The sequence below is a fragment of the Tachysurus vachellii genome, chromosome 22, assembly GCF_030014155.1.
Source record: "Tachysurus vachellii isolate PV-2020 chromosome 22, HZAU_Pvac_v1, whole genome shotgun sequence".
NCBI lineage: Eukaryota > Metazoa > Chordata > Actinopteri > Siluriformes > Bagridae > Tachysurus > Tachysurus vachellii.
Window position 1 is genome coordinate 16,362,024 of NC_083481.1, and position 25,000 is coordinate 16,387,023.

Below are 25,000 nucleotides of genomic sequence, written 5' to 3' on the forward strand. Positions count from 1 at the left end.
ACTTTTACCTCAGGTGATGAGACCGAGAACGAGATGCTGTCTAAAATCTTATTCTACATTTCCACCAGCATTAATTATGTCACTTTGTAGAAGACAACATTCTGTTTTCCTATTTAAGCTTAGACAAAAATTTATCGAGAGTAACTCCTCCTAGGGCTTTTGAGCCACATGAACCAAATTCGGATATGTTGTAGACGCTGGTCTGAAGTTTGTTGCTGTTACTTTTCTAAGCGATCCGAGTACCGGTACTTCCGGTACCGGGTCTCAAATTGGCCTTTTTTTCCCATAGACTCCCATTATAAACTTTGGAGGTTTATAACTCGGCAAGCTTTCGAACTATCTACACCAAACTCGGCCAGCTCCTTTAGGGTGATACTCTGAACAAAGGTTTAAATTGGTGTACTGACTGGCCTTTCGGTTGTGCCGCAGCCCCGCCCCCAAAATATGAAAAATCAAAAAACTTTTTACAACATGGACATGTGACATATCAAAACACTCAGCACAATAAGGAGAACTTCCTCAAGAGTATTCAGATGACGTCACATGCTCGTCTCCACTTGCCTCCAAATGTTTTGGCACCCTATCTTTCTGTCCACTTGCCTCCAAAAGTGACACTGACCCTTATGTCCACTCGCCTCCAAAAAGCACCGGCCTTTTGCGAATACTTGCCTCGTCAAAGCCAACATCAAAGTTTGTCATGACGAACTTTACAAATCTAGTTTAAAGTTTGGTAGTATAAAGAAATATAAAGAAGCAAATATAAATATAAGGACAGGAATATAAAAGTAGAAAATTTTAGATATCATGCGCTGCATTCGATGCATGGAAATGTGCAGATTCTTTATTTTATATACCTGTTTTTTGTTTCACTCTCTCTCTCTCTCTCTCTCTCTCTCTCTCTCTCTCTCTCTCTCTCTCTCTCTCTCTCTCTCTCTCTCTTTCATTTCCTCTCTCTGACTTCATGGGAATATCAGGAGATGACCTCAACATTCTGGATGTAAAGATGGCTTCTCTGTCTGGTTCCCATCATCTGAGCGAGCCCATGGGCTTTGATTTTCTGCATTTTTTTTCTGCATGTATTAGCTGTAGTAATCCTCTCTCTCTCTCTCTCTCTCTCTCTCTCTCTGTAGGCACTATGGTGGAGGAGACAGGGGGAACGGCTGGACTCTTGGCAAGCTGCAGTGTGTGGAGCTGTCGCAGGTGTGTGGGATTAGCCTCATCTTGGAGAGAGAGAGAGGGAGAGAGAGAGAGAGAGAGAGAGAGAGAGAGAGAGAGAGAGGGTGAAGAGGATAAGCTAAGGTCAGGAGTGCAGAAACTTCACCCAGCTTCATTCCTTATGAATTCCACATAGGTCATGATGAAAACAAGCACCTAGTCATTGAGAAACGGAGAGTAAAGAAGCACAGATGGGGGGGTAGTGAGAGAGAGAGAGAGAGTGAGAGAGAGAGAGAGAGAGAGAGAGAGAGAGAGAGAATGGAAAGGATCTGAACATTTCACCCAGAGGAGAAAGAGCATGGCTGCTCGCCATTCCACCTGGAGTTTACTTCTGGCCTGGGAACTGTGTGTGCGTGTGTGAGTGTGTGTTCTACATCCTCTGTATTATCCTTGACCACTTGAACGAACAACCCTGTTTCACTACTACAGCTGAAGAAAAAGACGAAAGAAGCCTGAGAGATGGAAGCCATCTGCTTCAGTATGGGAATGTACAGTATAGGAAATATAATGAACCGTCCATCTGTACAACAAGACACGTGTGTGTGTGTGTGTGTGTGTGTGTGTGCAAATGTCTGAACCTGCTTAAGTGGGTGAAAGTTCAGCAGAGCGGATGATTTCCAGGGGCGTGACCCGGCAGCCACGTTAACTGTGTTTATATCCAGCGGTTTACATACAGCACAGATTGATTTGATATTATTGATACACTTATTTCATCATTACATTCGTCTGTCTCTTTTCCTTTAGGTGGGGTAGCAGCATTTGTTACAACTCCTCTGGATGTGGCCAAGACGAGGATAATGCTGGCTAAGGTAAGAGTATAGTGACTAGAATATTATTATAGGTTGTAGATAACGGACAGGTCGGTTCGTGTATTGCGGAAACTCCTTAAATTGTGTACGGATTATGGAGTTTACACAGAATGGGGTGAAAAACAAAAAACATCAAATCACGAGCAGTTCTGTAGGCGGAAGCTGATGCCTCATTGATGAAACGGGTTAGAAGAGATGAAAAGGGCCAGACCTGTTCGAACTGACACAGGAATTCTGTAGCAACTCAAATAATTACTCTTTACAGCCGTTTTGAGCAGAAAAGCATCTCAGGAAGCACAAAATGTAGAAGAGGAGAACGGGCTACATGAGCACATCGTTTTGCTTCCGTCAGTCAAGCTACAGTGGAGACAGATGGCTAGAATATAGAGAGAACAAAAAAGCAGAATGTCAGTATTAAATAAAAAAACACCGGCGATGTAACAGTATAGTTTAGCATAAGGTGTGAGTTAAACGCTATCCATAGAGAGAGTAGTGCCCATTGCTCTGAGCCACTAAATTTAAAAATATGACAGTTGTTTAAGCGTCCTCTCTGCTGATGCTTCACAGGCGAGGAGAAAGGTGAACAAACATAAGTCCCTAATGTAGACAAACCATGAACAGATGCTCAGAGAGTAAAAGAAGGAGTGCGAGACAGAAGAGAGCTCGGATTAGCCAAGGACTCGAGTGACGCACACACTCGGTCTCGCTTTCAACTGTGCTTTTGAGACTGAAAGCAGACAGAGTTTGTGTATTCATGGGTGATGTTCCTTTAAGGCAGTTTGAGGCCTGCGCTCGCAAAAACACCAAAACGTGCACTCCTGTTCGAGAAGCTCAGGGGTGACGTGCTTACGCACCTTAAAAACCGAGCTCAAGGCTTTAGCCAAAGATCAGCGAGTGAAGGACTGTTAGAGGAGGGGAAATTTAAACACGGATTACAGAATGTTGTAGTTTTTTAACAAAAGCAGCGGACGTTGAATAAACCCCTGAGGTACACCCATATAGTGATACGAATAAAATTGGATTTCTTCATGCTGTTTGATTAAAACATGTTTCTATAAATCAAAAGTGTTCAAAACGTTTTTCCCATTATACCCAAAGTTTTTACTTTTTTTTCTTTTATCTAAAATCATTGAATGAAATTGTTGACCAAATTTGTTGTTATCTACGCGCATATTTATTGTCCGCTAAGACAAACGTACATTTGACAGATTTTATTTCACATCATTTAACTAGAAACGTTGTCTATTTATCCTGAGAGAAAGCAGGTGTGATATGTTAGAGTATCGTTTTCTAAACAGGAAATTGAGTCGAGACGGGGCGACAGCTTATAACAGTACCATTGAGGGATAGGGGGAAAAGGGGGGGTGGCAAACGTCCAAGGCTGTCAGTTAATATTGGAAAGTTCACAACTTCTATGCAACTGTCAGCCATTTTTATGTTAATTATGGAATTTTCCGACTCACCCCTCACCTGTTGTCAGTGTAAATGCACCCACGGCTTCCTGTTATGTACGTTTGGAAAGAATACAAAAAATGTTAAATCAACGAGTGTTTTCTTAGAAAACCTCTATCTCATCACAGAGCTTAATGACAGATTAAACTGTGAAAATGGGGAAACGAAGGTGCCGGGTCTGGCTGTTCTTCCCCTGTTTACCCTCTTAACTGGAATTCCTCAACTGTGCTAATGAAAGAGGTTTCTTGTGCTGGAGCGAACCTGGCCGATCGTGTTTATGTGTAAGACGGCACAGAACATAGATCATACATGCTTACTCCCTGTCTTTCTTTCACAGGCTGGTACTTCCACAGCCAGTGGAAACATCCCTCTAGTGCTGTACGAGGTGTGGAAGTGTAGAGGTGTGTTTGGGTGAGTACGAGCCACGCATACACACCTGCCAAGATAGGCACTTAAATCGCCAACCGAACTGAGCGTGTCTGTCCGACGACAACGATTCATTCATTCGCTTGCGCTTATTTATTTAATAATTTGTTGCCCCTCTCTCCTGTTAAGAGTCTGTGGACAGTAAGGCATTAGCAACATTTTCAGTAGATATGTATCTGAAAAAAAAATGCCTCTTAAACGGGTCCGTATTCAAAACGAGCTCCTTCACTCTCCCTCGAATTTCCTTTATCTCTTTTTCTGTTCTGTTCCTTTGTCCGTGACTCGATCCGTTGGCTGGATTACGGAGCCGACGAGTAAAAGTTGAAAGTTGAATATATATATATATACCGATATATTTATATACACACACTTGAAAAACTTTGAACGGCGACAAAGCAGCGGTAAGAGGAAAAGTGGCTGAGACAGATACTCACTGGAATAGCACAGGCCCTCCTGCAGCTGAGTGCCTTGTACAAATTGACCAGCTTCAAAGCTGTAATTATGGTAATGGCTCCATTTGCAGTCGAGTCAAGCCAGAAAGTGCTTCCATATGTTTAGCCCCGCCCCTAGGGCTACAGGTTGAGCTCCTGACTGCAACATCTGAAACAGTCGCACGTGACGACTGTGCACTGCATACTGTATTTTCCCAGGATTAGAAAGTTCATGCCATTGTTATTACACAGGCATCCGAACCACCGCGCTCAGTGCTATGCATGCTCTTATGCCTACAGTTATAACATCTGTATCACACCTTGCTCGAAGGCACTATATGTTCCACAGTGCCCGCAATCGTCAAAAGTTGACGTCTTAAACACGTTCTAAAGAATTACAAGACACCTCCTAGTCTCCGCACGTCGACGCAGCGTTGACATTTTTCAGCATGAAATTCAGTGTGTGGTTGATGTTAAGTGTAATTACAGTGTAATTGACACACACACACACACGAGGTTAACGTTATTGTGGTTTTCGTCTCGTTTCTACTGTCATTCAGCCTTTACGTTGCTATCATAAAACACAGTTTTCTTCAACAGTGCTGGAAAGTGAAGGATTTATAGATATCCATTTGCATGATTTAGGGATAATTAGGATCAATCTGTTAAGACTAGGGTTGCAAAATTCCGGGAATTTTCAAGGCTGGAAGCATTCTTCCATACCATGCACAGTAACACTTTATTTTAGGGTCATTTAACTAGTTGCTTATTAATAGAATATTGGTTATTTATTAGTACTTATTAAGCACATATTAATGCCTTATTCTGCATGACCTTATTCTACATTCTTAATTGTACCCAATACCTAAACTTAATAACTACCTTACTAACTCTTAATAAGCAGTAAATTGGGAGTGTTACCACATACACAGATAACTGGATGACCCCCCCCCCCACACACACACACACACACACACACTCACTTCCCCCGAAATAAAAAAAAATCCTCTATAAAATAATGTTTATTACAATTATTAAGTTTATTATGTTTATTACAAGCATAATAATGTTTATTATGCTTTTGTGTTACTCAATGAAATAATCAATTTAATTAAAGTTCTACTTAGAATTAAATCAGTCAAGACGTCATTTTTAAAATTTGTATTACCTTGCATGCATGTCTGCTTATGACCAAACAAAATGTTTATTTATGTTTGTATATAATATAGTTTATATAAATTTCCAATTAATTCCCATAAATTCCTGTAAATTTCCATAAATTCCCGTAAAGTTTCCAATTTTGAATATTTCCAGAATTCCCCAGATTAAGTTCCCGTGGAAAGTTTCCGGAAATTTACCGGAAATTTCCCAGAAACTTTCCGCCCCTTTGCAACCCTAGTTAAGACTCAAGACACTGAAGTTCTAAAGAATCAAAGCTGCAAAGTATTGATTTTTAAATGTATACTGTTTTATGGAAGAAAGATTCATACATAAGTTACAGAGGATGTACCCTTGAGAGTAGGTGACCCCTGTGACAAGGGAAATACTGTTTGGTCTCATTCTCAGAGAAGAGTAGAACTTCTGTTTCTCTTTGCGTCCTTACATTTACAGTACATGGTCAAATCGAGTAAGTCTTCAGCTCCGCTCAGCTTCTTATTTATTTATTTAACGTTTTTCATCTGAATCCCGTTTGTCCCAAGCCTGAATCATGGCTCAGATCAAGTCCAAGCCTCTGTGGGTTATGCTGAATAGTTCTACAGTCATTAATATATGTCCTGATTAGATATGCCAACTCATAACTGAATGTGATGACGTTGGTTTGAATCAGTGAACAGGTGCAGGAAATGTGAAAGCTGAGATCTCTGACTCACTTGACCTACTGCCAAGGAGCACAGAAACCAAACGAAAGGGCATGTCTAATAATAATTGCAGCAGAATTAAACATTCTAAGATTTCCTCAATATGACTGGCTTGTCATATTTTCCCTCAAATCCTGTATGACATCATGGTTTTTCACTTTTTCACAAGGTTTGAGTCAAGGGGTCTTTTGCTGTCATCATGGGCTACTTGGAATCCGTGTCTTTCCACTTGGCAGGAAGTTTTCACATGCTATCTGACCTGGTGGTATTAGTTTGAGGTTAAGTTTCCAGAGGGCTTTTATAGTTTCCATTTTACCACCGCAGACTCAAAAGGCAAGTCCTCTCCTAAGCAGCTCGTAGCCCCTACACATATAACCACTTGCTAATTTATTTCAAGATCATTTTGTTTGCTAATAAGCCAACACGAGCAATTTCAAGGACTGCAAACACATGATCCTGAGAGCTGCACGCAGGATTCTGCGAATGGCCGGAATAGTTGAGAGATAGCTTCCGTGCTTGGCACCTTGTACAGCTTTGCAGTTGACAAAACTGATGTATTAGTGGGCATGCCAGGGTCACTCGTGACCATTGTTCTAAATGGAGGCTCATAAACTGCCTCGTGCCCTGCTTTCTGACCTTGCTCATCCCTCACAGGTTTCCAACTTCTTACACATTCCCATTTAGGCTTAGATGATGTTTGAAACCTTCGGAAAAGATCCGAAAAGGGTTAAATATACAAAGATCAAGAGAAGAAGGCAGGAATACAGGCGATGAGAAAGACAATGAGTGTCAGAGAGAGAGAGAGTGGGAGGTGGGGGCGGCTGCATGCTTGAGGGACGTGTGTGAATGTCATCTGGCTATTCGTCATGTGGAGAGGCCCTGAGGGCCAGCGCTAATACCAAAAGCAGCTGCATGGAAAAGAGCCCCAAGGGGGAACGGACGCACTTTCATGGCCCGACGCATCCTCCAGAATCAGCGGTGCACATTCCACCCTGATTGGCCCTTGAGCTAACCAGGAAAAAAAAAAAAAAAAAGCCACTGGCCATTTCAAATTTTGTAAGGACTTAAAACAAAACATGTCAGGTGTGCAAGGAGCAAGTCCAGACTTATCGCAAATCATGGTCAAGAAATGGGTTTTTGCTACTGGAGTGAAATTTTTGTTTATCTTTAAATGATTAATTCCAGTGCAACAGGTAGTGTAAATGTTTCAAAGCTGCAAATCAATCTTACTGTAACACAGTTTTGCATATCTTCCCCATTCATGTGGGGTCTCTTCCAAGTTCCCTGGCTTTGTCTTTCCTCCCAAAAGCATGCTGGTAGATGCACTCACAATTCAGATTGCCTCTGGGTGTGAATGTGTATGTGTCTATTGTGCCCCACTATTCCACCTCACCCCTAGTGTGACCCCCAGTGTCACTGTGATAGGCACCGTAACCGTTCACCCTATCCCTGACCGGACGATGAGCTCAACACTACTTGACCTCTCGTGGAAGACGTAATTGTATCATGGCCTCGACTTTGATTTTTGCTTTTCGACTCCTCCACAGGCTCTTCGCCGGTAGCATCCCCAGGACGACATTCATCAGTGTGGGTGGGTTCATCTTCCTCGGAGCTTACGAGAAAGTGCGCCGTATGCTACTATAGGACTTTTGACCCCCAATGCCGTCCATTAGAAAATGACTCGTAGATCTGATCTTAAAACAAAAGCATCAAGTTAATGGTCTTGTACAGAGATGCTGGCACTCGTGGACCGACCGGCGGATCCTTCTACCCTGGAATTTGCATTCCTGACTATCAGTGCACAGCACATTGATTTTTTTAACTACTCAAACTCAAAGTTCCAAGTATTTTACAGTGTGGAAGACCTGGAAGCCTGCTGGTGCTGTAAAGATTAAGAGTAATTAAAAGAGTTTAATATAAAGTTTTTCATGTTTGTGATTTTTTCTCTATGTATGCTATGACTTCTTATGACCTACTTCACATCATGTAGAAGGCTACACTGTTTGCATGCCAGCATTTTTCAGTGCATTGTGGGATATCATCAACATACTATGCTGTTACACATGATTGAAAAATAGCTCAGCTCCTAAAATAGCACATTATATAATGCACTGGTGCAGAATCATAGTTCTGAATTTGAGTAAGGTTTGTGGGGAAAAATCTGTTCAGTTTAATACGAGTGAAGCTTTCACAAAGCAAAAGATTAATCAAGAGAAGGTACTAAGTTAAAGGTGCGGTGCACGATGTTTGAAAGCCAATGTTGACATTTGAAATCACCAAAACAAACACTCCCCTAACCCAAATGGGTGTCACCCCTGTTTTGATAGCTCCGCCCCCACACATACATACGCAACCCAGGCAACTATTATGTCGGAACCTGTTGGGGCGGCTGGCCGAGGGGATATTTTTATTAATAAATGAACTCAGTGAGTAATACCATGGTAATACAAATGTGTTTTTGTAGTACTGTGTGTTGTAGCGCGAAAGGTTTAGCTTCGTTTCACGCGGAAGACGACGTTCGACACCTAGATCCCGAGACAGAGGTAACGGCAGGTATCCGTCATGTCAATGTATCGATCGCTTTCTGCTAATGTCAGACATGCGCAATGAACGCTCTCTCCGCCGCATATTGACAAGACACGCCCCTTTCTGCTCATTGGCTACACGTTTGTTTTGTTTGTCGGCCCAACTCAGTTTTCTGAAGCATTTTTCAAACATCGTGCACCGCACCTTTAATGAGATATTCTCTGTGAACACCATTCATGCATTGGACATTTTGTAATCTTGTTTATCATCCAGAGCTTTAAGTCTCCCACTTTTCTCAGATGTCTGGTGTCTTTGAATGTTAGCTAGCTATCAGTTTCTTAATATTTACAGATGTGTTCATTGCCTACACTGATACTGTAACTGCACTCAGAATGAGTATGATATTAAAAGTAAATGCACTCATTTGATGAAGCAGTTAATGTAGGAATAGAAGCAGCTATAAGCCAAGATTTGCCTTATAGTTGATGTACCTGAAACGTCTTTGGTTTTCTAGCAGAGTTAACTTCTCAGACCTAACTTAAGGATACCATGATGATATTTGTCTATGCATTGGGGCCATTTTATTAAATGACTGACATACTAGTAAGAGCACTGAAGAGACACACATTTAACATTCAGATCCGAACTAACAACAAAGTTCTTATGTAACAGGGTTGAATTGAAACCTTTTCCGGTCCTGAAGAATGGTTTGGTGTTTAAACGCACCTTAAACTAAGCTATAAAGATCTGAGTGAAGGGCAGACCAGACCGTAAGTATAACAGGGGACACATTTTAGTAATAGCTTGAGAGGTAGGACAGGTTCTTGGTCTGCAGTCTATACAGTTGAGTCAAAGACCTGAGTCTAGACTTGCTTGTTTGCTTATTAGCAGTGAATATAACCTAGACAAGTCATTTCCAGGCATGATTTACGAGTATCAGTAGAAAAATATGGTTAGCATGCTGCAGCTCCAGGGCATTTAGATAGCTTTATGAGGTTGGACAACACGCGTGGGGAAAATAAGAAGAGAAGCTGAGAGGTGAAGCCACAGGTGTAAATGTCAGAGTCGAACTTAGTCATAGCAAAATCACTCTGGTCATGTAAATATGAAATATTTTATATATATATATATATATATATATATATATATATATATATATATATATATATATATATATATAAATAAGTGTCACGCATTGAGAGTGACAGTCACGCATTTGGGTCTTTTGTCACGCTCTCCCACCACACATCGTATTTCTCACGCAGAAAAACTTTTTGACTATCATATTTAATATGCAGCAGCGTCCAAAAAGTATCTGTGTCCAAAATGTCTCTATGGAACCGGCAGGAATCAAGCGCGTCTCCCCTGGAGTTCTTAGTCGAGCCTGACACATATCAGCCAATCAAAAAAAGAGGCTACACGATAGCCAATCAGAAAATAGCACTATTGTATCTGGGTAAGATTTAACGCAACAACCAATGAAGAAAAAAAAAAACATATTCATTAGAGAGGGTATTTTCGATGGTCTGTTTGAACAAAACCTCAACACGAAACAGCTTGTCTCTGGACGGGACATTGTCCTCTATTATGACCCTAAAAATGGCTGGGCTTGAGCTGAACTGTTTTAAATGGGAGCAACATTACAAATGATAAAGATGTTTGAGATGTCACGCTTGCCTGTCTTCAAAACTTGAGAGCCCTGTGTATATATATATATATATGTATATGTATATATATATACATATATATATATATATATATATATATATATATATATATATATATATATATATATATATATATATATATTTATTTATTTATTTATTATCATCATTTCATAGCTGCATGGTGTAAATGGGCAGTGCAGGAACTGTATAACCCTTTATGTGAAAACTGTCAAGACTTGGTAAGTGTGTTCATTTTAAAAACACCTCAAGCATACAAAATAAATAGGAAAAACTGATAATAATGCAAACGTTTGCTGACCCGAACGATCAACAGCCGTGGCAGACTTTAGTAACATTACTTGTTTGATCATAGCTCTTTCTAGCAAACAGAACATTAGGGAACTATATCTACATGCACATTAGTTCAGTTTAAACATTGACTAATGTTAAATCCTGATAGAGAGCAAATGTTCGCCTTGCAACGGAACTAGGATCGTACTTTATGTTTGCTCACGAAAGAGCTTAGCGACTTTGCAGAAACGAGCTCGAGCGTCAAGCTGAGCAGTTGTGGATTAAGAACCATGGATTGTCCTTGTAGTCAGGTGGATATCTCCTGTATGTCATCTCCTGTATGACTTATGAGTTTCCCGCTGCCTTTCCTGGTAGTTTGAGCAACTGTGTCTAAGACTGATCTTAAACTTGATCTTTGTTTAGGTATCAAAAACATTTTATATGTATTTAATTGTATTTAATTAAAACAAAGAATGACATGATAAGAATTCATCAGGAAGGATATTGGTTGTTTACTTATTGAGTCTGTTTATATCAGTTTAATTCACCTGAACTTGGTGTCTGTAAATGAATTTGATTGGCAGGAGTGCCCATATAACCGCACCGGACATTTCAGACAACAATTCAGACAACAAAAGTCAAAGAGCAGAATGTGATTTTAATAGACATGTCAACTTGCCACACGTCACAATATCAACGTTGCAAATGTACAGCTATTTGTGTTTCTTTTCAATAAATTAATATGAAAGGAAAGTGAGCAAGTCTCTGCTACGACACGCGAGCTACGGAAATTAGCAGGTAAACCCTTTTACGTGTTTTTTCAGGAGAACGTGAAGCAAAGCTCTTTTTTTTTTCTTCATTTTGAGTTAGCTGGTTAGCTAAAAGTCTAGCCAGTTAGTTGGGTAACAGAGTGACAGAACTGCTGTAACATCGCTAGATATTTTCTACAGTAAACAAAATATTCTCTCAGTTTGGTTTCTGTAAAAAAAAAAAAAAAAAAAAAAATGGGTTGGCTTAAAAAGCCTCACAGATTTGAGTTATTTGCTTAGTACCTATTATTTGGTTTAAAGAGGCTAGAGTTAGCATTAGCTAATGAGGCGTTCAGTAACGTTGACGTAGCATTATCTAATGGTGTTTACTGAAGATACTGGCCATTCCCTGTGTGTAGACATTGAAAAAGCTCCTGAACACCAGCTAACACAGATAACGATGCCTTTTCCCCGTGTAAGTAGTTTATCTTTATCCCTTTTGTTACGCGCTAAGAAATTTCTTTCTTACCATGTTTTGTTGTTAGCGCACATTTTAGATTTGAAATTTTACCGCTGGCTAACAACTACGATTTGGTACCTTTTAGCAAATGGAAAAGCTGAATCTTTTATTTTTTTCCCCCCATATTTTAAGCTGTGCAAATGATGAGAATCACAGGTTTTTAGCCTCCACAGTTAGTAGGTTTCAGCTGCAGAATTGTGAATTAGGCTGCCGAGTATAAAGTTCAGTATTTATTCTAGTGAAAAAAAGTGTGAAAATATCAACCTTCCTATACGTATTTAAAATCTTAAACGGTGATAAATCTCATGTTATTTCAACCAAAGTGCTGATTTGCATTTCTTCACCCCCTTCTCGAGCTTACTGTACCAAACCGAGCGTTTCTCTTATTCAACACCAGCAAATATGAACCGAGTCATAAGGTCGTAGCTGGAGATGATGGTATTTATCTTAGATCCGATTCCTATTTCACAAAAAAAAAAAAAAAAAAAAAACCCAAAGGTTTCGCCCCAAGAGAAGCGGATGACAGACTTGCAAATTCTTTGTTCATGCTGTAAGGCACCAGGGCTGGGAGCTTTATAAAAAGGGAGGAAAAAATAGCATCACTCTGATCGGACCATGCACAGAATAGATTCAAATACTCTTCTGTAAAAGTTATATAATAATAATATAGATATATATGAAAACTCTTATGTACAATTTAAAGTCCAACATTAGAGCACTCTCTTGTATTATACAATATTCCCTACATTAACATGCTTCAAATGCAAGTCACTTATTATCATCTTTTTTTTTTTTTTTGCGGTCAACGAAGCCTCCCTGAGGCGAATTTAAACATTATATACAGATGTAACGCTCAGACTAGGGCACGGACGGCCCCTCGTTCAAGCTTTGCCTTCAAACCCGGGCGCCTAGACTCCACGATCAGACGCAGGACGAGCTCCACGTGCGCCCCACGGTGTGAGGTAGCAGTTCACAGTGCAAACAGGATACGAAAAATAGCAATACAAAAGTCTTCACTTGGTATTGCGCTAGGTGCTAGTCACTAGCCCGCCTGAGGTGGGCGGTCTCACTCGAGTGTGTGTGGCCGTTGGGTAACAGAGTCTGTGTGAGCTCAGCGTCCGTGCAGGTTGAGGGAATGGAGGTCGGTTTTACCGGCCGATGGTGGCTCTCGCTCGGAGACGATGTTCCTGTCCTACTGGTCACGGATCCTGGGACAGAAATGAAAATATACCAGTTTAGTTGAGCTTTTTATAGCTTTTAAACATCGACCCCATTAGGAGGCACTACAATGGATACATACGCCCTTCCTGACTCAACCCTCATGTTTTGATTTGGGTTTGTGACCGGCACCGACTTGTGCAACCCCCAGTTGGTTACCTGCCTCGAAATCGTACTTGGGCCATGACACCTAACCTACAGTAAGCATGCAGTAATTTATGATCATTTCAAAATATTGTAGAAGTGAACAATCCTGGTTGTGCTTGGTTCTGCTCCGCTAGCTGAAGGATTCAAGTATTTGGTATAATGCCACACCCATTAAGGCAGCTCTCAGATTGCTCTTGTTGCTTGTATTGAATAACTCACTCACTCACTCATCTTCTACCGCTTATCCGAACTACCTCGGGTCACGGGGAGCTCAGGCGTCATCGGGCATCAAGGCAGGATACACCCTGGACGGAGTGCCAACCCATCGCAGGGCGTATTGAATAACTAAGATTTGCATTTTCTGTTAATCAAACTTTGGTGTCTCCAATCTGGGAAACTGGTACGGTATAAAACACTGTGCCTATTAAAATATAGCCAACTATACCAGAACCTCTAGAGTTTACCTTTCAACAAGCTGATTCTGACTCTCCCTTTTTAGACTCTAGTCTGTTCCCTTGTTCGGCCCTGAGGCCATGGAATGTGCTGTGCACACTCTGTGTTAATAAAACCAAGCCAAACTAAATCATTCCACCCATCTGATGACAGGACAGAGGGTTCCTTCATCAAGCGATGATGGACGGTGAGCGTTTCTCTTGATTTATGAGCCGTGGGCGGAACACAATGAATCAAACTCAGTAAAAGTATGACATGCGGATATTGGGCAATAAAACTCTGTTGCTCGTTTTCTCGCACTCACCTTTTCTATCAGCATTTTTCTTGTGCGACGTAGGCGTCGCCTCTTTCCTGACTCCGTTTGGCATGCCGTTACAGTGCCCGTCGCCCGTCTTAACGCTGCTGAAGGTCGATGGAGGCTGCACCTGTTGGTACTCCATGCCTGAAGAAGGTGTAATGCCATGGCAAAAGTAGTCTGGTGGCCTGGAGTAGCTGTTACCGTTTTCCATGCAATCAGTACACAGGACTGGAACATCAAAACCTCCTGATAGGTCAAGGACCGGAAATGATGAGTTTAGGTTCCGATGACGAAATGGCGTTTTAATTTTTTAACGTGTAGTTAGAAATGCTTACCATTGTTGTGAGTGTGGCCACTCGGCTGGGATCCTCCGCTGGACTCCACTCTTATACATACGTCCTGCCTCTCAGACAGCGTGCCCTGTGAGGACAGGTAGCTTGGGACATCAGGAGGAACAATGGTCTCATCTGGAGGAAACGATCGTGGAAAACATTAGCATTTTCACATCTCAAAGGACAAGTAACCAAACAGAAGCGGTGTTCTGCCGCCTACCCGTGTTGACGCTGCACTCTTCGCTCTTCTTCCTTGTCTGGTAGATGATGCACACCCACACCAAAGAGGTCGCCACGACACTTGTAACCACGGCGATCACGACAATGCCTACAGTGACCGCCCCAGAGCTGGCGTTCATGTGGCAATTGCCACCAGGTCGCTGGATCACGGTCAAGCTACACTGGGCACGCTCGGTGCCTAGAGGGTTGGACATGACACAAGTGTAGCGTCCAGCATCCTCCAGCATGGAGCTGCTGATCACCAGAAGCTGGTTGGCGTGGGTGAAATGATGGCGCTCACTGGGGTGCAGCGGCTCACCCCCATGCAGCCAGGTGATTCGGGGAGGAGGGCTACCCATGGCTTTACATTGCAGAGCCACTGCCTCGCCAAGCACCACACTGCGGTCCTCCATCCCCTGCAGGAGGTGAGGCATTTCTAAGGGATCACATGGAGAAAAGATTGACATTGACATTCAGCTACAGACAAACTAGAAACAAATTAAGAAGAGTTGTGACTTTCTTTCTTTTCACCATGTAAAGAGTCATGTAAAGAAAAGGACCACACACTAGATCCAAATTGTTATACATCTTAAAACATACAACAAACTAGTTATGACTTATGTTCACCAAGGAACCTCAGAATTTTGTTCATTGGTCGAAGGGAGTAAACTGTTTCCTAAACAAACTCATCAACTAAAAGTGGTTACCAAAAGATCATGGATTACTGGTATACTTTCTGGGTTGTCAAGATGTAGGCAGTTTGAATCCTACAAACTATAGCAAAGTTCATATCATGTTAAAACATGTAGATGGAACCCCAGTATGCTACCCTGCTATATCACCTGCTAATAAATCTACACTTTCAGTTACACTTAGAGCAAAACCATCCAATGCCTTATGATTAGTTTGTTGTACCTGATTAGCTTCATGCCTGAATGTAGCCTGTGCTTTCTGCAGGTACTTATGTAAGGTGGTGATTAGTTTGTGTCCGACATCCGCTGTGTTACTGTGGAATCTGAGGCTGTCCCTGCAGCGCTATTCAGCAGCTGAACTCAGGCCTGAGAAAAACTCTCATATCCCACTGCTTAAGACCTCTGTCTTGCCCCTCAGCCTCTCTGTGACCTCTTCTCTGTCCTTTCACCTCTGACCCCACTTAAAAACAAGGCCACAGCTGCACCAGCCAGACCAAAACTGAACTACTTTGAGTGTGGAAACTACATCTAACTTACTACTCGGTGTATAAACCCAATCAAAGGACGCTCTCTCGGCTTTTCAACTAAAACCAGTAGAACTCTGTGTTTAAACCCAATTCTTACCCAGCACGGTGAGCGTGACATTGGCAGAGATCATGCCTGCGGTGTTTCTGGCTGTGCAGCTGTACACACCCATGTCTTCAGGCTTCACGTGCATTATGAAGAACACGTCGTCGTCGGGCATCACCTCCATGCGCCGCTCACGGGCTGCCGGGAAATCCGTGCCACCGTCTTTCTGCCAAGCAACCTGTGGAGGTGGATAACCTTTTGCTGCGCACTCCAGACGGGCCTTTGCACCAGCCCGGATGGTGAGGTCACGTGGGGTCTTCACAAATGAAGGCAGCACTGTGTGTGTGTGTGTGTGTGTGAGAGGTGGTTGGTGGGGGCAGGGGGTAGAGGAAGGAGCAGTGAATTAACCATGGATAAGTTTATTCTTGCACAACACACCAATAATTTCAGTTGGATTTAGGAAATACTTGAAACTTTGCAGTAAATCAGTAAATAAGAGTAAAATATCCAAATACAATCGAATCAATTTGCATCTGTTGGACTGGCTACGTAAAAGAGTCACCGTCTGTACAGCAACGGGCGCTAAATCGATTTGTTCCAAATGTGCTTGGACAGGTCAGTCAGGAAATGGGAGGGAGAACGGAGGGCCACTAATCACATTTCTGTCCTGAAGCCGAGTCTCGGCTCCGCTCCTTAATTCAGCAAATAAGTTATGAATCCAAGTGCTATCAGGACACGTGATCGGAACCAGCAACATGTGGTAATACACTGATCATTAAAATGTGTATGTATGTGTATATATATATATAGTGTGAGAGCTCACACATAAACACACATATAGTTAACACACAAAAAAAGCTTGTATGTTTTGTTTCTCTAGGGGTCTTTTTCCACCCCCTTGCTACAGGAACCTTTGGCAAAAAAAAATAATAATAATTTAAATCGTGCTTTTGTTGGCCACAAGATCAGGAGCAAAAGAACTGTTCATTAATCCCAAAGCTGGTTCTTGGGCCAGTTCTTGATTGAGTTCATGCTTCTCACTCACTCACTCACTCATCTTCTACAGCTTATCCGAACTACCTCGGGTCACGGGGAGCCTGTGCCTATCTCAGGCGTCATCGGGCATCAAGGCAGGATACACCCTGGACGGAGTGCCAACCCATCGCAGGGCACACACACTCTCATTCACTCACGCACTCACACACTACGGACAATTTTCCAGAGATGCCAATCAACCTACCATGCATGTCTTTGGACCGGGGGAGGAAACCGGAGTACACGGAGGAAACCCCCGAGGCACGGGGAGAACATGCAAACTCCACACACACAAGGCGGAGGTGGGAATCGAACCCCGACCCTAGAGGTGTGAGGCGAACGTGCTAACCACTAAGCCACCGTGCCCCCCCCCAGTTCATGCTTCTCGTATGTGATATTTAAATGATTACATGAATATTTATTTATTATAGGTGTATAGCTGGTAGAACGTAAACGGTAATATCTGGGTTGTACTGAAGATAAAGACTTTAAATACTGAGCTACCGCAACTCTTAAAAGCGTTAAAATAAAACCTACCGCTGATGCTGAGACGTGCTTTGTTGGAGTAGGTGGAGCCAAAGTGATTGGAGATGACGCACTGGTAGCGGCCCTCGTCCTCGAACTTGACGTTGCGTAGATGGAGGACGGTTGTGTACTCCATGATTCCTGGGCTGTCTTTGGAGGTGGAGTGGGCAGAGTTCTCCACGTGGGCATGAGGCAGTGGCTCCTGGTCTTTCCGCCATGTGAAGGTCATGGGCGAGCTGCTGCTGCTTACAGCCATGCACGTCAAACGCACGTCTTTGCCTAACACGCCAGCTGTGGCTGAGGGGTGAACCGTGATCTGAGGTTTAGGCAGATCATCTATGGAGGGAAAAATACACAGTTAAAATGAGCACAAAAATGATTTGCTATACAGACTTACACAAGTTGTGCTTGTAGTTTTTGTACGCATTCTTGGTGCGAGCATGAGACACACCCCTTCTTGTAAATACAGTCTATATTCCAAACAATCAGTCCTATATTTCCCTGAATGCCAAATCGTGTCAGATCATATTCTCCTGTCGAGATCGGTCCAAACCCAAACCTAACACACCTAATCCGAGTAATCATGTCCATCAAGACAGGGCTATGTAATATAACAGAACATGCAATGATGCCTACCACAAACAAAGCTCTGTGCAGGAGCCTGGAAGATGCTGGTGCCCTTCAGGCTCTCAGGGTGTGCGCACATGGCGTGGATGCCAGACTGTAGCTCTCGTGCCACAACCCACTCAGGAAACCAGTGCAGCTGGCAATCGCACAGGAAGCTATCGCTGAGGATCTCGCTGAGGACACGGAGAGATTTTTAACAGCGAATTAACACACAAGTTTGCCTCTAATTAAAAAAATAAAATAAAATACAATCATAATAAATCAAAAGCATGTGTGTGTGTTTGCCCTTGTAGTGTGAATAAGTCTGGGACTCACAGGCTGCGGAGGTTCTTCATATTGTTGAAGGCGTCTGGTAGAATGGAGAGGATGGCGTTTCCGCCCAGGTTTCTGTTCAGACGTGACAGAGATGATTTTGGAGCGTCCCCAACGTAAACACGGTATACACACGTTCTCTCTGTCTCGTATACATATGTATCTCAGCTTGTACTTGTAGAAAAGTTTACTTTAGTCTAGGCAAAATGAGACCAGTGTATCTTACTAAATCTGTACCCTCAAGCTGCTTCTCAAACACTAAATTCCATTTCTTTGACAAAATGTTTGTCTCCCAAAGGGAGAAAAGCTGGAGCTAAAGCTGGCTGGAGCAAAACTCTGAGCAGCTGGCTATGAAAAAAAAAATAGTCTCAATCTTCTTTTTTTTTTTTTGTTTTTTTTTTTACAAAGATACTATTAAATTGCATGCAGCCCTCTCAAGCATCTGTTTTTGGCAGAGTGCACCAGTGGCTGCGATGCATTCTGGGATACTCACAGGTGCTCAAGGGCTTCCAGGCCTGAGAAGGCTTTCTTGGCCACCGACTTGATCCTGTTTCCAAACAGTGTCCTGTGTGTCCAAGAGATGGGACGACGATGGGACGAGGAAAATTTTCAGAAAGGAACAGAAAGTGAGAAGGGAGAGAGAGATACATCATAATTAGTGGGGTTTAATCTGATAAGACTTTGGGGGTATTGAACATTCTGTATACTGTGTACAGATTAGGAAGAGGATGAAAGATCGGGGTTCCCAAACTGCTCCTTCAAAGCTCACTTTTATCTTTATTAGAATGCAGCAGTGATGAACATGACAGGACTCGGGGGGGAGGAAAAGAGGCTTCCGTAAAAGAACGATACGGAGGCTTATAGATTAACAAGCGGCCTTGTCACGGGCTGGCAATCAAATGCTCAACACGATGCTCGCCGATCCTCCAGGAGGCTAATCTCGCTCATACCCTCGCTCGACCTTTTAGGAGCCCCAGGAATTTGTTGTTACTTGCTCATTGCTGCTCGGTTTTTATTTCATTCTACCTTCTTTAGCAAAAGGTCGAAATCAAGAATCACTTGTCCGTGGTGCAGATTTATGTCATCTTATGGTTAATGAGATTTAATAGCCGTTTAATAGCCGAGGCTTTCTGTCGGTTGTTTCGTCGCTGTAATCTGACAAACATATTGCGGTTGCTGTCTGTCTTCTCTCTAGTTGCATCAACCCTAACTTGGTCAAGTAGAACTAAATCTCCAAGTCGCATTGGTTCTCCTTTAAATCGATTCTTGATTGAATGTGTGGTAGAACAGATCCCACAAGAATCAGTGAGGAAGTGCTAAGTAGTTTGAGGCTGACTGGTGGTCATGCTTTCAAATTCTTGGCTCTCTTGTATACATTTGTGGTATTGGCAGGTTGGATGCTATTGTTTGAATTCTGGCTAAGAAAACAGCACGATCCTTACTCGGTCGCTGCTTCAGACTGAGACCGAGGCACGCTGTAATGTCTGTCAGCGGAGAGAATGTGTGATCCCTGAATTTGACCGAGAGACTGGATAAGTCAGCTACCCACAGACTGAGACATCACCTTCTCTCATGTCTTTTGGCCACTAAACACCAGGGCAGCCACCCAGATTGTCCAGAACCAACACACCTAGCTTTAACTCTGTGACAATCCTGTAACAATGTGACACACGTTCTATGATCAACCAAGGAGGTTATAACCAGAAACCCTGTGGATATGGTTCCACATCCGCGATATGAAACAGATCTCGCTTCTTGCGACTTCCTTTTTTATCTGGAATGGGAGAAGTGCTGGGAGAAGTGCATGGGTATTTAAGGATAAATACTAGGGGTTTGCTGCAATAATTTCAGGAATGTTTGTGTCCCCCTGGCCATGCCCTGAACCTGAGCTTTCCGGTTCCCTGACTTAATCCTGAACCTCTACACTGAGCTTTACTTTTCCCTGACTTAATCCTGAACCTCTACACTGAGCTTTACTTTCCCCTGACTTAATCCTGAACCTCTACACTGAGCTTTACTTTCCCCTGACTTAATCCTGAACCTCTACACTGAGCTTTAACTTTCCCTGACTTAATCCTGAACCTCTACACTGAGCTTTACTTTTCCCTGACTTAATCCTGAACCTCTACACTGAGCTTTACTTTCCCCTGACTTAATCCTGAACCTCTACACTGAGCTTTACTTTCCCCTGACTTAATCCTGAACCTCTACACTGAGCTTTACTTTTCCCTGACTTAATCCTGAACCTCTACACTGAGCTTTACTTTTCCCTGACTTAATCCTGAACCTCTACACTGAGCTTTACTTTCCCCTGACTTAATCCTGAACCTCTACACTGAGCTTTACTTTTCCCTGACTTAATCCTGAACCTCTACACTGAGCTTTAACTTTCCCTGACTTAATCCTGAACCTCTACACTGAGCTTTACTTTCCCCTGACTTAATCCTGAACCTCTACACTGAGCTTTACTTTCCCCTGACTTAATCCTGAACCTCTACACTGAGCTTTAGTTTTCCCTGATTTAATCCTGAACCTCCACACTGAGCTTTACTTTTCCCTGACTTAATCCTGAACCTCTACACTGAGCTTTACTTTTCCCTGACTTAATCCTGAACCTCTACACTGAGCTTTACTTTCCCCTGACTTAATCCTGAACCTCTACACTGAGCTTTAGTTTTCCCTGATTTAATCCTGAACCTCCACACTGAGCTTTACTTTCCCCTGACTTAATCCTGAACCTCTACACTGAGCTTTACCTTTCCCTGACTTAATCCTAAACCTCTACACTGAGCTTAGATTGGCTGCAGTCCTGTTTTAAACGTTCATACTGAGCTTTAGCTTTGCTTTGCTATGGTGTTAGCTCTGCTGTGGGTTTGCCCTGAACCTCCAGCCTGCTTCCAACCTCCAGTCTATGGCTTACAATACTAACAATACCTTGTTATTATTATAAAATAATAACCTACTGCATTACTACGGTGTAAAAACCTACAAAACAGAGCTTTATGACACTAAGGATATAACCACGCTATTAAGTTTTCATATATTCTTGGCTACTTTCACATCTTTGATAGGTGCTACATGTGTATTTAGCGGCTAGTAACTGATTTAAAACGATACGACGCTCTTTGCATAAAGTAATAATGTACTTAAAGGAAACGATTCAAATTAACTGGACGTTTCTGTTTGTTCGTTAGCGTGTTATAAAAGCAGAGGTAAGCCGTAACTCTAAACCTCAGGCGATCCATCCGTAATAAAAGGGATTAAAAACGTAATCTGTCCAAAAGGGAGATGAATTAACTTGATGGAAGAGTGAAAGAAATGAAAGGGGTGGTGGGTGTTTTCACAGTCACATCAATGTGCAAGTAAGAACAACAGGAACAAAGCGACTGCAAAGAATCCACACGGTTGATAAAACTACACACCCGTCTCTCATCCGCATCGCTCTATGGGAACGTCCGCAGACACAAAGCAGACGGAAGGCCCTTTGATGTTATGTTCTGTCGTTCTCTTTCGTTCCCAGGCCGCTCAATGGCCTCTCTGGCAGGACCCTAGTGGCTGGAGTGGGTTTTGCCAGGGCTGTGCATCACTGGGATAAAAGAAGCAGGACAGGGAGCGAACATGATGTTTGATGAGGTCAGATTGCCCCTTCACCCTTTCATTTCACACCCTCAGGATTAATTGACACAACTGCAGTGACTGACTAGGGGACTGAGGTAGCTTGCTCAAATCACCACAAAAAGCCTTCTCAGAAGTCTCTCCAATAGTGTCCTTCTGATTCCACTCTTACTATCCAAACATTTTCATCCAAAGCATGAAGCCCTCACAGTATCAAACACACACACATACACACACACACATACATGCACACACATACACATACACCCACACACATGCAAATACATGCACACACACACGCACACACATACACATACATGCACATACACGCATACACGCACACACATACACATACATGCACACACACACATACACGCATACACGCACACACATACACATACATGCACACACACACACATGCGCACACATATATACACACACATACGCATACATGCACACACACATATACACACACATGCACACACACACATACACATACTGTACATACATGCACTTATACACACTTATACACACACACACACATACATAAACACACATACATGCACACACATATACACACACACATGCACATATACACACACACACACACATATATACACACACAAAATAAAAATACACACTTATACACACACATGTATGTAAGATCTTAAAGCATGTTTCCCCAGGGCAAACAAAAGGGGAAAAGGATTGGCCAAAATATTTTAGTCGACAGATCTTGAGGTATAAGTTCTGGCCTTGTGACTGTAGCATCTGTATAGCATGTGACAATGTGTTTGGATATTACACTGGCCAATGTCTTTGGTGCCAAAGGTGCGGTAAATTGGAGAGTGCATAAAGGCCCATACATCCCCCGATCACCCTCAGAGACGATCAGCATTAAAAAAAAAGCCTTTATTTAAATGTCAATTAGTGCTTCTAATCTGTAGGCGTCCCTCAGATTCCTCTCTTGTCATCCAGTAATTGAAGATCTCCCAGAAGTGTAGGAAATGATTAGGCTGCACATTCAAAACAAGAATCTGTCTTAACTTTGTGCCAAATGATCTGGAGAAGTTCCGGTTGATTTTCCAACAACATGTAAAAACTGCTTGTACCTAATATTGTTACCTCATATGATCATCCATTGGCCATCCAGCATCATTCGGATGCGACAACTTTACCCAAATACCCAAATGTCCTGTTTCTATCCATGTTAAACAGTACCCTTTGGCAGTGAACTGGTGTTCAACAGAAAATACACAGTTGCAGGTTTCAGGTGCATTAAGTACTGGAGAAAGGTCTGTGAGATATAACTCTCCCAACAGATATATATATATATATATATATATATATATATATATATATATATATATATATATATATATACTTATACCTATATATATATATATTATATATACACAATATATGTTCCATGGGGTGTTTTATTGTTCATTCTTGAATGAAATAAACAGAAATTCGGATTTTTTTCTGCTGTCAATAAAAAAAATCTAACATGGAGTTTGCTTGAGGCTCACCAGCACACGTTTGTGTAATTGGGAGAGATTAGGGATGGAGGGACTAAGGGAGAGTCAGAACTGAGAGGAGAGGGTGAAAGAAAATGACTCACAGCTTCCGGAGTTTCTTTAGGCCTGCAAAGGCACCGCTGGTGTCCTCGATTGTTCCAGAAATGTCATTGTGGTCAAGATCCCTATAGAGAGAGAGAGAGAGAGAGAGAGAGAGAGAGAGAGAGAATGTGAAGTGAGATGGAGTAAAGTAGTCTTGGCCCAGTCCCAATACTCTTGGCAGGCATCTGGTTGAGAGTCACAGGTTGTACACATAGTCCCAGACACACACCTGGTCTGAAGAGCTCTCTCACTCCTTCTTTTCTCTCTCTCTCTCTCTCTCTCTCAGCCAAATGCATTCTTTCCTTTGTGAAGCATGAGACTACAAAAACCGGCCGTGCACCGGCTAGCGCATGCATAATGCATGACAACTGAATGATACTGACACACACAAACAGCCAGGCCTCAGAATCTTTCAGCACCATGAAGCCATTTTCAGGTTCATGTTAGACAGAGCGTAGTAGCCAGCGTGGCAAGCCACGACCGCATCGACGACGGGCTCCGTGTTCTCTCCGTGTTCTCTCCGTGTTCTCTCCACTGCTCTAGCGATCGCTTGCTATCAGAACTCGCAGCCCTTTCTTTTCATTCAAACTTCATCTGTAAGCATTTAAACAAACGTGAAACAAACGCAGGAGAAAAAATATTCCCTTTGAGACGTGCTTTTGTGTATGTGCACCACTCAAAGACCCTCATTCAATCCCACTCCCCCAAACTTCTATTGCAATTTTGACAGCTCTCCCTTTCACACCACCTTGGCTTACTTTCTCTTTCTCTCTCTCTCTCTCTCTCTCTCTCTCTCTGCCTTGGCTGCCAGTTCCCTTTTCATTCTGGCTGGCTAGTCCTAAATGAGCGGTGGGTCGTTAATGGAGGTACCCAGGGCCTCCGGTCCCCCCTTTGCCCATTTCTCTCTCGCCCGGTGCGTACCAATTAAAGCTTGCCCTGCTCCCATTCAGCGGGACACACTAAAGCCATGATTAGATTAGAACTGTCTTGTCAGACAATACAGAGATAAAAAGAGAGAAAGAAAGAGAGAGGGGGAGGGGGGGGACGGGGACGAGTGCACAACCAGGATGAGCAGAGTAGCAAAGCACATATAACCCCAGAGAAAACTCTCAGCGGAGACACACAGAGGTAGAAAGATTAGCACATCAAACAGGAGGACAAACCACGGGATGAGAGAGCAACGAAGCAAGACGGACGGGAAGAATGGACAGAAGAAAAGGACGAGAAGAAAGAAGGGGTGGGGGTCAAGCAGAGATCCTCTCATTCCCACACGAGGAGCCCCTTCCCCCATGGTTCAGCCATCAGAAGTAAAAAGGAGGGCTAAGGCCAAGGTCTGGCACCCTACTGAGAGAAAGCCTTCATGCAAAGGTTTAATTCTTTAGGTGAGAAA

General features: G+C 42.7%; 2 protein-coding genes across 2 annotated transcripts in view; one reads left to right on the forward strand and one right to left on the reverse strand.

The window, feature by feature from the left end:
* Positions 1-8,086, forward strand: part of slc25a26 (solute carrier family 25 member 26) — a 38,990-nt gene extending 30,904 nt beyond the window's left edge. Inside the window, exons 7-10 of the mRNA XM_060858602.1 lie at positions 1,131-1,200; positions 1,960-2,024; positions 3,814-3,887; positions 7,740-8,086. Coding sequence (XP_060714585.1) covers positions 1,131-1,200; positions 1,960-2,024; positions 3,814-3,887; positions 7,740-7,836 — 306 coding nt within the window. The 3' untranslated portion in view covers positions 7,837-8,086. The remainder of the gene's footprint in view (positions 1-1,130; positions 1,201-1,959; positions 2,025-3,813; positions 3,888-7,739) is intronic.
* Positions 8,087-11,314: 3,228 nt separating this feature from the next.
* lrig1 (leucine-rich repeats and immunoglobulin-like domains 1) overlaps positions 11,315-25,000 on the reverse strand; it is a 40,820-nt gene continuing 27,134 nt past the window's right edge. Inside the window, exons 10-19 of the mRNA XM_060857824.1 lie at positions 23,613-23,693; positions 18,867-18,938; positions 18,377-18,448; positions 18,071-18,234; positions 17,447-17,770; positions 15,929-16,210; positions 14,614-15,048; positions 14,397-14,528; positions 14,068-14,307; positions 11,315-13,153 (exon numbers count right to left, since the gene is read on the reverse strand). Coding sequence (XP_060713807.1) covers positions 12,981-13,153; positions 14,068-14,307; positions 14,397-14,528; positions 14,614-15,048; positions 15,929-16,210; positions 17,447-17,770; positions 18,071-18,234; positions 18,377-18,448; positions 18,867-18,938; positions 23,613-23,693 — 1,975 coding nt within the window. The 3' untranslated portion in view covers positions 11,315-12,980. The remainder of the gene's footprint in view (positions 13,154-14,067; positions 14,308-14,396; positions 14,529-14,613; positions 15,049-15,928; positions 16,211-17,446; positions 17,771-18,070; positions 18,235-18,376; positions 18,449-18,866; positions 18,939-23,612; positions 23,694-25,000) is intronic.